At 31.9% G+C, this 14,737-nt stretch overlaps 1 protein-coding gene across 3 annotated transcripts in view; it reads left to right on the top strand.

Moving 5' to 3' along the window:
• LOC130894203 (uncharacterized) overlaps nt 1-13,284 on the top strand; it is a 94,379-nt gene extending 81,095 nt beyond the window's left edge. For all 3 annotated transcript variants that reach the window (XM_057800841.1, XM_057800842.1, XM_057800840.1), the window contains 3 exons: nt 925-1,108; nt 5,251-5,310; nt 8,411-13,284. In XM_057800841.1, coding sequence (XP_057656824.1) covers nt 925-1,108; nt 5,251-5,310; nt 8,411-8,835 — 669 coding nt within the window. In that variant the 3' untranslated portion in view covers nt 8,836-13,284. The remainder of the gene's footprint in view (nt 1-924; nt 1,109-5,250; nt 5,311-8,410) is intronic.
• The last annotated feature ends 1,453 nt before the right edge of the window (nt 13,285-14,737 follow it).

Below are 14,737 nucleotides of genomic sequence, written 5' to 3'. Positions count from 1 at the left end.
AACAATTAAAATGGTTCAATCTAGAGTCGTATTATATAACGGTAAATTTTAATTGAATTTTCTAACCTAACATCTAAACTAGATTAGATGTCATAGCAATACAGGCTACAACGTAGAATGAAGTTCTCAGTTGTAGCCTTATGAAATTTCTTTTCAAATATTTTTATTTATCATCCCGACACTATTTCTTGTTCAAATTAACTTCTATCGTGCAGTTATTTTTCGAAACAATTTAGTTGTGATCGCTTTGGTTGATGCAATATCATTGGATTGTTTCAAAATAATAACTGAACGAAATTGGTCTTAAATATGAGGAAAACGGGGATTTAGAAATGGGACAGCTAGACATTTTTCATTACATTTGAACAAAATACAAAATGTACAGGATCCTTCACGACGAGTTGAATCGTTATTTGAAACAGTTTTTATAGTTTTTATTAAATTCTTGAAATGAAGGCAAAATTTCACATTTTCAACATTTTTGGACACATACAGCACTCCACTAAAAAAATTATATTTCTAAGTCAGTCAGGTCTACTATTTTGGGATTTGAGCAAATAACACTTACAGCTTTCAAAATCTGTGAAAACCTTGATAAAAATTTATATGGGGTGTTCAGAAAATGGTGCAGAGTTTCGCTATCTAAAAACTTCGAAAACTTAATTTTTTCAAATGGCAGCCCCCATTTTTCTCTTCACCATTGGATTCTACGATTTAAAATAAAGAGACTGCGTTAGTAAATTCATATATCTCAAATTATCGGTTTTTGTAGAAAAAATTATGGTTGGTATAAAGATAAAATCATACTTATTACAGAACTATCACTTCGTATTTGTGTTCAGTTTGTAGATTATGGTATGTTCTACAATTAACAACCAGTATGTGTTAAATTAAATAGGGAATTGTTATGAAAATATTTTTAAGGTATCTGGAGATGAACAGCGCCGATTATGCGTAGACCACAACAATACAGAAACTCAAAATATCAATCTTGCTCTTTCGCTAACTACTTATGGTTCTGTAGCATACCAGCTGAAAGACGCTAATTTGGAATCAAGCGGAACATGCGATTTTGTTTGCAAAGCTTTACACATAGTTAATAAGACAGGTAAGTGCTCATATTGAAAACGCAGATTCATTTTTCATTTATATTGTATCTTGAACACGACTTTATTGGACACAAAAGAAAACTTAATTTTTATTATAATTATATGGAAACATCTTGTTTTCACCTGATTTCACAAAGATGTAAAGATCTCATTTATAGAACAGCGCACGGAAAATGTTTCCAATTTTTCCCGTGTGCTGAATAAAAAAATATAACTTGGAGAAATTATAATATAAAAACAATTTGTATATTTATGAATTGATGGTATTATCAATAACATTTATTGTAAAATTTGTATTATTACAAAAGTTTTGTCCCTCCAGTATTTGATTCTGATTCTGATCTGAATTTGAACGAATCTTCAAACTACAAAAGAGAGCTGTTAGATATGTACTAGGACTAAACAGTAGGGCTCACTGCAGGGACTTCTTTTAAATAATAAAAATTTGAATACGTTTGCTTAATTCGTAAGCACGCTTCTCCAATTTCAGAAAGATCGTTGCAGGCTATCCAGTTAGGAATGTAGAGCACGACTTTTACCTACCTACTCCACGTTCAAAATTAGTTAAGGGCTCAATATTTTACAATGGATAAAAAATCACTTGCTAATTAAAATCAAATTGATATCATCTTTTTCCGCATTTCGCAATAATTTGAGAGCATATTTACTGGAATGTGCCTTCTACTCTGTAAACAACTAATTCTAATAATAATATTTAATTCCGGTCATACTGTATACAGCTTTACCCATAATTTTGTTACTCATTGTGGTTTTAAATAAGGCAGATCTTCATATAGTGAAGAAATATCTGAACAAACAGTCAATCCATGTGGACTCTCATCTCCACTGTTCACCAATGAAAACATCGTATCGTAAACATAAATGCATTTCTATTGACCAAAGCTGTCGGAAGGCGTATGTACACAATTTCTTCTAAATATTAGTTATATTAAATATTCTCGAATGTTTGAAAAAGGAAAATATCCAGCAATCTGATATTGCAATCATCATCAAGAATTGCTGAATTAACTAGAGTAAATAAATTTTTCATTTATGGTGTAGTCAGGAAAGGGGCTGCTGTGGATCATTCATAGAACCGAAAAACATGTAAAGAAAAACTTAAATCACTTGTACTCCCTCTTTACAACCCTTTATAATTCAAATTACCATGATTATTTATGAAGATATTTTTGAATTGGAATGTTTTTTTTGTTTTGTTTTATTTGCAGAAGAATCTATTTTCCTTCATAGTTTTTGCTTTGAAATTTCGTTTTCCAGAAAAAGAAACGAATGTAGTACAAAAAATGTTCAGTTAACATCTGGTACCCTGTTTAAACCAAACTCCCTTACAGGCAGGAATATTTTACTCGTCTATTTTCGTTTTATAATTCAATATTCGGTTGTCTAATTTATAATGATTCGATAATATGATAAATTTATAAAAAAAAGTTATAAAAGTTTTTATAATCTGCAATTGATATGGAAAACCTATAGAAATAAGGAAATAATTTATCAAACTATTTCGCACTAATGATAACGTAACTGATATCAATATTTGCTGTTGAGATTCACGAAAATAAAGATTGATAAGATAAACATTTTTTGTTATCGTAACAAAACCCGCCACACAATGGAAGAATAGGATAATGGAAAAAAATCTTTTGACGATATATATTTCTGACCTTTTTTACTAAGAGTTTTCAAGATTTCGTTCTTGAAAAAGTTCATAATAATAGGGATAACAGAACAATTCCTAACAGTATTTTTCAAAAAAATTTGATCTATTCCAAATTTCCACCCGTAAAATATACAATTGTTGAATCAGTTTAATATTCGGAAAGTTACCAGGGGAAAACCGAGATGTTTCCCTTCACAATTCACTTAGTTGTGACATTTGAAAGGGATGAGTCGGTTCAAGAAGTAAATTTCCTGTCGGAAATCAAAACCAGCAAGAAGTGAATTCGCTTAGAAAATAAGACTTTGAATTGAAATGAAAATTTAATGTTCAACTGAATTTTCTTGGTGGAAGAATTGAAAAAAATCTATAATGGAAGATGGAAGAGAAAAATTAAATAGGTGAGCAGGGAGAGAAACAATTAATTTTTTTTATTTCTAAAAATAATTCAACTGAAACACAATATTACAGAGGTCAATAAGTCTTTATTCATTCTTTCAATAATTGAAAGAGTCTTTTCAAAATTATTATTTTATATACTATGAAAAGAGCTTGCGATTGATTATCGTGACAGTAGATTTATCCGAGAATTTTATTGAACAATATTTCTGGAGAACAACGAACAGTTTGAGTTACAGTAACTTTGTATAGGATATCACATAGCAACAGTAGAGACGCTGAAATCATTGCATTTATGTATGAAAATAAAATTTCTCTTTATGTAGCCAATCGTGCGAAATGTACAACAAAGTAAACTTGGTTTAAAGTTGTATTCTACGAGAATGGTCCATGAAGTACCTGGGGCAACAAAGAAAAAACAAGCGATGTTCAATAAGTTCGATACCCTCTTTATAATAAGAATCGTCAGGCTCCTCAAAAGAGCTATTAACCGACATAACCTCTTTATTGTTGGAAAATCTTTGATCACCGAAATATTTTTTCAAGCCTGAGAATAAAAAATAATCCGAATGGGTTAAATCTGCCAGAGGTGCATTAGATAGCAATTCAAACTTTAATTCGTTAATTTTGGGCATTGCAATAACGGATATGTGAACTGGTGTATTGTCTAGATGAATCAGCATTTTTTTCTCAGCCAAATTCAGCCGTTTTTGCTTGATTTCTTCGCTCAAACATTTCAATAAGTTGTCATAATACTGTTAATTGTTTTTCCTTTTTCAAGATAGTCAATGAAACTTATCTAACGCGTATCCTAAAATACCATGATCTTGCCTGCAGATGGAATAGTATTTGCGTTCTTTGGAGCCGGTTCTCTCTTTCCAGTCCATTGTTTTGGGTGTGAAATGATGGATCCACGTTTCATCGCCAAATGGACACACAAACATTTTCACGACGCTGTTTTGCGCACAGCTTTCTTATGTCCAAATTTTTTGGATTGCCTACTAGGTCGTAAGGCCTTGTTTAAACTCTGCTATCCAATATTTTACTGTTGATAATGAAGAAGCAGTCTCACTTATATTGGTTGGGTTGAGGCTATTCAAATAAAAGTATTGTATTATATAACAATGAGCGGTTTTTTCCATGTTTACAAATTTCCTGAAAACGTTCACTATTGAAAGCTGCCAAACAAATACTAAACAACGTGGAGTTTTCAAACTTGGAAGAAATGCTGTATAGATTGTGTACTTTCTAATAAAGCAACTACTGTCAAGTACTTCTGGGACCATCTTCGTATATATGATTTAAAACAAATGTGCAAAGAATGGTATGGCATTTTTCTTAGAAGACATTCATACTTAACCTCATTCAACTAAATTATGACAAAAGTAGAATGGAAATTGTGAAAATATATGAATCTGACTGAGGATGATAACGAAAACGTTATCAAATATCAATACAAATAAATGATAATTCCAGTTCATAAGAGTTTGATTATCGTGATTATTGACAATCTTTGAACCTGGGAAGTCCTTTATTCTTCATACGTATCATAGCCTAAAATGGTACATTTCTAATGAAATTCAAGGGCGAATTGGGAATACAACACGCATGCTTAATTAACTATCTATCTTTCAACTTAAAAAAAATTATAGATGTTCTAGATGAATTTTAACTTTTCAAAAAAGATGTAACCTTTTTCTTTTGAATGAAAATATTACGCTTTCCACGGATACTTGAGCCGCAAGCCAAAGATCCACATGTGACTCTGCTATAGTCGGATGTAAAATCGGAAAATCTAGAAAAAACTTTATCTATAATTCAAAATATTGACTCTTCCTTTGCACTATTCGTAAAAAAACAAGTAATAACGTGGTTCAATATTAATATTAATATTGTTAAACGTTTTATTTTTCACCATCAAGGATGAAAATACTTCAAATTTTTCTTTAGTGGTCAAATTTGCCATAAACTTAGGGCCATTAAAAATTTTTTAATTACCCTACTAATAGTTTTTGAAAACATAATCATTTCTTAGATCTAAGATCTAATTCTATTTTTTTTTTTCAGTTGTGGTAACTGTAGCCTTGGTGTGTTTGTCAGTTTTACCAATAATGATGCTTATCATGGGTAAGTAGTATATTCTCAGAAATAGTTTCTGGTAAAGCTCTTCTCTCACGAAGCGAGACTTTCAACGTCGCTTGTGAGTAGCCTCCGAAATATTCAGCGAGTTGAAAAATTATTTTTCTACTACCGTGCGTTTTAACCCACTTTCCTGCACGCATTTTAGTTTTGAAAGGGTCACACTGGTGCGGGAAAGTAAAATTATGCAAAATTTGACCTTATTAGATAGTTTTTTACTTCTGAGGTTATAACTATTGCTACTATAGGTAAATAAATATTTACGAAATAGTCCATCAAATAAAATTTAATGGATTCATCCGACGAAGAACTTCTCGAAGCCATTTTGAAGGCTGCAAATGAAGCTAATTCCGAGCTGTTACCTACCAAATCCAGACTAAGATATGAAAAGTAAAACGACCATTTTGTTACATGGTGTAAGGAGAAAGGGGCCAAAACTTGTAAGGAAGAGGTATTTCTGGCGTATTTTTCAGACCTAAGTAAGGTTTTGAAATCTAATACATTATGGTCCCGCTATTCGATGGTAAAAAGTTTAGTAACAATAAAACAAAATTTGGATATAGGAAACTTCCATAACCTAATGTCGTTTATTAAACAAAAAAATATTGGTTTTCGAGCACAGAAAGCGCAAGTTTTTACCAAAGAAGATATATGCAGGGTTATGCTAGCTACCGATGAAATATACCTGATGATTAAAGTGAGTACCATTTTAGCACTGGCTGGAGCTCTCCGCAGATCTGAGCTTGTAAATACTGTCGACAACATTCAAGATAAAAGCAACCTAATTGTTGTGAAAATTTCTGATTCCAAAAATCATTCGTCAAGATCATTTATTTTCTTTGAAGAAATAAATGATGGAACATATTTGACGATGTATTCATTGATTTTTTATTCATTATGAGAATGGAAAATGCTGAGTTTAATGCGTTGGCGTAAACACTTTTGGTAAGATGCCAGCAGAGATTGCTGCATATTTACGCCTACCTAATCCGGAACGGTATACAGGACACAGTATCAGACGTTGTTCGGCAACGTTCCTAGCAGACTCCGGGGAAGAAATAACCAACCTAAAGCGCCTCGGTGGCTGGAAGTCTACTACTATCGCTGAGGGCTATTTGGAGGATACCGAGAATCAGAAGAAAAAAAATATCAAATCAAATTATCTGTACTACAAATGACTTAAAACCGTTGCCGTTACCGTCATCTTTATGCGACCTGCAACCGATGCCATCCTCATCGACGTCATCTACCTTCCAGTTGAAACCAAATAACTCCACTGGACCGGCAATTCTTACTAGTCTACAAAATGCAACATATTGTGTTTTCTATAATATATAATATATATATTAATGTTTTGTATATTATTATATTTGTTGGAATTAAATAATTTTTGAAAAACTAATGTTCCTTGACCGCTTGCCCGACAACTGCAGTCGCGTGCGGAAAAGTATCTCTTTCCGCACTTGTTGGAAAAATAACTATTGTTTATACAATTACAATTTGCCAGAGTATATAAGAAAAGATATTCCAGAAAAAGCGTGGATTGAAATTGAAAAGAATTCAATTTAACAGGTCGGTAATAATATTTTTTTATTTATGTATAGAATTTACATTTATACACAATAATTTAGATTGCCATTGCTGGAGCAAAAAAAAGGAACCATATTACCTGAATTAGTTATTCACGATTCCATTTATTAAATTATCAACAGCGTCTGTTTCAGGGAACCTAGAAAAGCAACCAATTGACGAGTTCAATCAACTTGATACCTTTGAGTTAACAGATGAAGAGGATGAATTTCAATGAATAATTTTTCTCATACCTTCAATACCCAGATAAGTACAGAACATAGACCATTACAAATGCCATCGCCACATTAGTCTTCAGTATCTATAACAACGCAATCTCCACAAACTCGACCATTACCAACGCCATCGCCACAAACCTTTCTATGAAGGAAAAAATTCACGTAACAAAAAACTCCATGGAAGCATTCTTGATTATTTTAAGGCTAAACAAGTTGGGGCAGAAACATCATGCACAAAATCCAAACAGAATGTTGTTGCGGACCTTATTGCCCGATCTGGAACCCACAGACAAATGAGAAAACGAGGTGTAATCCAATTAATAGACTACATAGTCGTCAATAAACAATTCGCGAATAACATTTTATTATGAAACAGCTCGAAAAAATTTGACCACACCTCTTGATGAAAATACTTGATATGTTTCAATAAATATTTTGATTGCTCTACCTGAATGTTTATTCCTGTTAAAAATCCTGTTAAAATCCTTTTCTCAGATGTCACGCGATTTCTTATTACTGTACTTTACTTGTGAATATTCGGAATTAACAACTGCATCAAATAATTTATATGATTCTTTTGACATTGTGATGCAGTTCTCTTGTATAGTCCAGTCATTTTAGGTAGATTATGTATATATAATATATATTTATACATATATTCATATATAAATGAATATATAATTATATATTTAGCAACAATTTATAAACTTTATAAGAGATTATTTTGATCAGGACGACTATTTGATTTCAAACGGGATAATAACCGCGCGCGCTCTGCCCTTTATCTCAGAAACGATTCACCGTATGAAAACATTTTTGAAACAAAAGTTGTAGAGAATTTGATGTTCTACAATATTGATAACAAATACAAATATATATGTGAGTTTTGAGAGGAGTTTTAGGATGTCAAATGAACAAGTTTAAACGACTTTATAGCTGACTAGACTAGCTGCAACAAATGCTCTACAATTAATTTTTTAATTTTTTTTTTTTCGATGTACGGATGCACCTGGAACCTTCTATTATATTTTCGTTTATTCTTGTAATATAAATACAGAAGAATATTGTCTTCATCACTAGATTGACTAGTCATCGTCGTACGAATGTTGTTCTTTAAAATATAATCTGATTTGTATAGCGCCGCGCCGTCTAGCATTTGAATATTTTCGTGAGATAAGGGCCTAATGAATAAATGGAACTATTTTTTTTAAAGGTGCCAATTTAATAATCATAATTTTTACGAATCACTGTTACTAATTTTTAGTATGTTTCAATTTTAGGTATCCATTTTTTGCGAGATTGTCCACGGGAACCGAACATCCCCATCTACATGATAGTCGGAGGGAGCGTAGGTTGTGTTAAAATGTCATTAACACTGTGGTCACAATTTTACACATCCAGAACAGCTAATTCGGGCAACGACGCAACATCCATAGTTTCAAAAATAGCATCGATAGCTCTTACTATTTTGCTTATTGCTTGGTTCGCTTTGGGTAATTATTGGATATTCAAAATAATCTGGCCAGACTACGCACCCACGCTTTTCGAACCAAACAAATGGTGTCACAAGGCGTTGTACGTCTTTTCATTGGTCCATCTATGCGTAGTTTATGCGCTTTTTGGAACTATTCTAATTCTTGTCATTGTGCTTGCTAGTTGTCAATTATTTGAGTGCTCTTGGTTGGGACCAGTTAGGTACAAATAGCAAAACTCGCCGAATTATTTCGAATTGTGGGATGTACCAAGGACTTATCATTAATTGCTCAAGATTCATTCATCGCGAGGGCTACTTTAGATGCTATATATACAGTGTGTCCCCAAATAATATCATGAAGCATAAAAACAACTAGATGTCCTTAGATTTTTCGGATATCTATAAGTTATAAAAACCTAAAATCAATTATAATATTTAGTTTATGATATAGCAAATAGTCCAATGAACAACGGTTTTCACATCAGAAATCAGAAATTTTAACTTTAGATAGAAAATACCTTAAAAAGCAGAGTCTACCCTATTTATATCTTAAATATTTAAACAATTGAAACAATACATTATTGTAACAACTCCTTCTTTGTATGATTTTGTTTAAATGAGTGTTTCTTTTTCTTCTCTACATTTTTCCACATGCCCTCTTCGGGGCGTTAGATATCTATTTATTATCCATTTAACTTTTTCCCCATCTTTTCTTGCTAGTGTCTTCATTTGATCTTTTGTCTGTTGCCTTTGTTTTCCTATATCTGCTTTTTTTGTTTGTCCCAGTTTTTTGGTCTGATCCTTGTCCTTTCCTTTAATTCTTGCTTTCCATATTCTAATCTAGTCTGTCCTTGACAAATGACCCAACTAGTTATAATTTCATTTCTTATACTATCCATCCTGATTTTTCTATCGCGCTTAATCTACTATCTATTTTATTGTTATTTACTCACATTCTACGTTCTATATTTATTGCTTTTTTATTTTGTTTGTAACCATCGCTTTCATTTTGTCGTCTATTTGTTATACTTTTCCTATTAGTCTGATTTTGTTTCTATGTTTTCGTTTACTATCATTGTTTTGCACTTTGCTATGTTAATCTCCAATTGCAGTTTTTCTATCTCTTCTAGTCAAATTCTAGTTAGTGCTTCCATATTTCTGTCATTTCATGTCATAATTTTAGTTAGTGCTTCCATCGTTCTGTCATTTTCTATCATAATTTTATTTAGTGCTTCCATCTTTCTGTCATTTTCTGTCATAATTTCAGTAAGTGCTTCCATCTTTCTGTCATAATTTTAGTTAGTGCTTCCATATTTCTGTCATTTTCTGTGATAATTTTATTTAGTGCTACCATCTTTTTGTCATTTTCTGTCATATTTTAGTTTGTGCTCCCATCTTTCTGTCATTTTCTGTCATAATAACAATTTTGTTATATATAGTAAGCCTTCTAAGTTTATTGAGATCATCTTGAGTTATCCCATATTTGTTTGTAGTTGTCTCGTCCGTTCCATTACATTTTTTAGTATTTCATGCATTGTTAGAATGAACAATAATCATAAAAATAATTATTCTATACGTTGTTCCTTTGGATTGAGTCGAATGCCGCTCTCAGGTCTTTGAACGTCAATTGCTGTATTTCTCTTTTCTCCTAACATATTTCTATCATATTTCTTAGTATTATTCGTTTTCTGTATGTTGTTTGATCTTCTTCCAGTTTCTTGTCTACTCCTTCTCTTAGTCTGAATTCTGAAGTTAGGCATATTGGTCTGTAGTTTTCGCATTTCTTTTGTTGTACTAACTTGTGAATAAGTGTTTCACAACCGAAATTATCTATTTGCACTAATTCTCGTAGTATACAGTGCGGATATCACCACCCCTATGAATTGTCAATCCTTTTACTTCCTACCCTTGATATTTACCCTCTCCCATTTTTTAAATAGTAAGGGAGATCGTACGATACTTCGTTGGAAAGGGATTGGAAAGAAAAATTTAGAAATGTATAATTTCCAAATTTTGGAGAACCAATTGATTAATAAAAATAATTAGAAAATAATATATTACATTGAGTCTTCAAAATTCAAGTAACTGGATGAATTATCTTATAAAAAAATTTGATCTACTACAGGAGATAATCGAAATGTTCTCCTTTCTGGAAGTGGAACAATTTTGGACGCAGTTTGAAGTGTTCTCAAATGAATCACACTTTGGATATAAGAAAACATCATGGGTAAAAATCTAGAGGAGTAAAATCTGGTGGTCATTCAATGAATCCACTACGTCCAATCTATCTTTTCAGATACAAATTATTTAAAAAATTTCGAACAACAGCAGAGTAAAGAGTGGATTTTCATCCTGCTAAAAAATAATGTAAGACACTCTCGAAACAGTCAAGGATTTTCGTCAGACCAATATCTAATATTTGAATAGAATATAGCTGCATCAAAAAAACAAATATGTCTTAAGTTATTTGAAATATTATTATAGATAGATTCACAAAACTACAGTCGTTGATCTGGATCACCTTCTGTCAACTCGTGCGCTATTTTCACTTTATATGGATGAACTTTGTGCATTCTTGAAATGTTTGAAACGGCGATCGATCAATTGGACTATCAAAACGTTCATTAAATATTCTCACAACTTCGTCTGTTTCACCAAATATCAGAATTGCTTCACATTTTTCTGCTAAACTACGAGGCTGTACCATTTTGATTGTTGAGTTACCAAATTTCATTTTGTTCTAGTCAACATAACTCAATCAATTGTTGATAAATTTCTGGTTTTTTCACATCCATCAAAACCTAAAGCACACCAACTAGATCTTTGAAAAGTGTACAGAAATTGTGCAGATTCATCTTAAGCCAATAAGATAATTATAAATTCCCATTTGAACTTAGACCTACTTGTGGCAAAATGTGCGGACTTTGATTTTTAGTGTGCCTGATTGTAAATAATTTGAGAAAAATTAGGTTCTGATACAATTTGAGAACAACCGGGGTGAAAGTTAATTTACCATACTTGATTGCTAATTTCAATATCTACTATACACTATAATTAGGATTGTTAGAAGTTTTCATGTCGATACATGATGAAACCGTCCTTTACACAATGGCAAAATTTGAACTTAATTTGACAGGTAGTTTATTTACAGTGCTCAATTCCGCAAATCGCAAAAATTTGTAGTATTAATTATTTTGTAATTCTTTGGATACTGAACGTTAGGGACAAATTATTATTAAAATGTCGAATCTTGATGATTTTCTGCTTGATGTGAACTTAATCTGAGGTAATCATTATTTTGGGACACACGATATTGATAAGATTGGTGATAGGACGATTTTAATTTGCAAGGATCAGATAATGTATAATGGGATAATCAACAATTAGATATAATATAAAATTAATAGTGATACACATTCGGAGGTTATTTATACAGCAAATAAATTTATATAACATGAACTAAATAGTTGAACGCATTAAAATATAATTGGGGGATGTATCCGCACAAACGGAGATCATCTTATTTCGCAAAATGTAAAATTTTCAGACGAATAAATGTTTTAATTTATGATTAATTGGAAATTTGTGGGTTTGTGATATTTATTCAGAAATTTCAGAAATATAATAACTATAATATGAAATAATCCTACCCTAACTAGCACTTTATCTAAAAATGTCTTTAGATTAAAAGGCCCTTTAACTTCTTCAGTCCTTAATTTGTTTGCATATAAATTATTTAAAGAGACAAAAATAACATATAAAAGAAAAAAAAAGGTATTTTCTCATTAATTTTTACAATATTTAAATTATACATTCTAATTAACATTAGGTACTGCTTATCCTATTGCACTAAAAATTCGAAAATGTAGGTAGCTGCTAAGAAAAATTCTCATTTCCAACTAACACAAATCATAAATAGAGAAAATTATTCATGAACTTCGTATTTTTTGCAGTATATCGTCGGCTTATTTTCAAAACCTCCTCCTATTTTTACGATTTATGAGGTTTTGAAACGAATAGATTCAAAATATCCTTATTCAACACCCTTCAAAGCTCCTCACTCTTAAAATATGGTTATATCGACATCTATCGGACAATCGCAGAACCTTCTAGGCCGTTGCATCTCTTGGAATTAGTTAGAAGCTGAGTGGATGAACTTCTATGTTGTTTTATTCCTTAGTTACATTAAAAAAACTGTAAGGATTTGCCATGAGGAAGATTTAATTTGTTATTGTTTCATGCTCTCGAATGTACTTATATCCCTTGCAAAACTAACAATTGTCCTTGAACTTTTATTCGCCCGACCTATATTATAAGAAATATATTAGAAGAGTGGAAAAATTATTTAAATGTTTAGAATAACTTGGTTGCTTCCGTTCTATTTGATTTTATAATGTACTATTATTATTATTTTTGATAATGAAAACCAATACTATAGTTATTTTGCATTAATTGTAATAAAAACTATTTGTAAAAATTTGCACTTGGCATATTTTCAATGAATAAATAAAGAAATAAATATATATATTCGAGTGGAGAGACGCTTGCAGCTATGTGGAAATACGTAATTATTTCAATAAATATCCAATCCCTTAAAACACTCAATAGACAATCTAAAGTGAATAAAAGACATCCAGTTCGAAGGAAACTGATCGAAAACAGCCAAGACTTTGTCACCGGAGGAGCTGAATAAATTTCTGACAGAAGTATCAGATCATTTATTTATTCTGACCAAAGTAAGTTGAAGTTGTATAAGAATACAATGAAGCAAGCAACGAATAAATAGGAGATTCTTTTCAGAAACTATTTCTATTTATTCCAAGTATATTAGTGCCCAAATACTGCTTGCATATATGAATTTAAGTAGTTTTTTTAGAGGTGTGGGACTCGCGCCTCGCTCAGAAGACGCCCTACCTATTAAAACCACACCTCTTGCACCTTTTACTTTCCTGAACCTTTGGAACCACGTAAACATTACTTTAGGTTGTCTAAAATGTTATTTATTGAAAGTTAGCTTGCTCTATCCCTAGAATATCATCGTGGCAAAAGTAGTCCAATTTCTGCCGTTGATTTCTCTCTGGCATATTTCCCTTTGAGTATCCTACCAATTCCAATGAAAGAGGGTATGATCGGCGTCATCATTGTTACACTATAGACTTATTTGATTGTCAATAACGTGGGAAAGATACAGATAAGTTCTGAAACATCCACGTCTAGAGAGTACCTGGCTAAGGTAGAATTTGCTGTTGATCCTTTCAGGTAAGTTTTGAATGAGTGTTCTCGTCCAGTTGTTTGTGTTTTCCCATTCCCCCCCAATAGGTGTGTAGTTGATTAGTACTCCTATTGCGTCAGTTGAGACGAAGACTCCAATTGCTATCCGGACTGGAGCTACGTAGAGGATGGTTGAATAGGTAGCTCAACACAGTGTTGTCTTTCTGCTCGATGCTTGGTTCTTGGTGACACACCAATACGCTTTGACGTCTTCTTGATGGCTTTCATAACATGCTGTGAGAATTTTAGTTTTTTGTTCAGCCATACTCCAAGATACTTTAGCGTTTGCTGTGGTCTTATAGTTAGGTTTTCTTCTTCGAATTCAATTTATACTACCACTACACTAACTTTTACTCTGTCAGACGTGTGTTTCGATAATCAAGTTAGTCTTCAAAGGCAACATAAATTTTTTTATTTCCGTTTGGACGATAGTTTAAAACTTGAGAAACGAAAATGCCCAGATTTTGTTGAAGAATTCGATTATTGTAAATAAAATGTAAATAAAATACTGGAAATTATTTCTACGTGTTTCTCATTATAATTTCTTTTACCTTAAACTGCAATATAATCCGTTTTCGAGATTTCTCAAAGTTTTGTTTTCATCTCTGCATTAGTTTATTTTTGCTCCATAATATTTTCTTATTTGTCTTTGACATACTGCGCCTTTTATTTGTATCTAACGTCTTGGTAAAAATTTCTTATTCCTTTATATTTTTCTTACATACGAACGTGTTTTTTCTTGTGCCGAAAACCATGTGTAACGAAAAACAAGAGCAACTTATCAATCTCAAATTTCTCTTAAAATTGAAAAAAACTTCGTCGAATGAGCAAACCGATGATTGCTGAGGTTGTAAACGCCGAG

Source organism: Diorhabda carinulata, chromosome 5, assembly GCF_026250575.1.
Source record: "Diorhabda carinulata isolate Delta chromosome 5, icDioCari1.1, whole genome shotgun sequence".
Classification (NCBI taxonomy): Eukaryota; Metazoa; Arthropoda; class Insecta; order Coleoptera; family Chrysomelidae; genus Diorhabda; species Diorhabda carinulata.
Note: the sequence above shows the minus strand (reverse complement) of the source record. Positions and strands in the feature narration are given on the sequence as shown.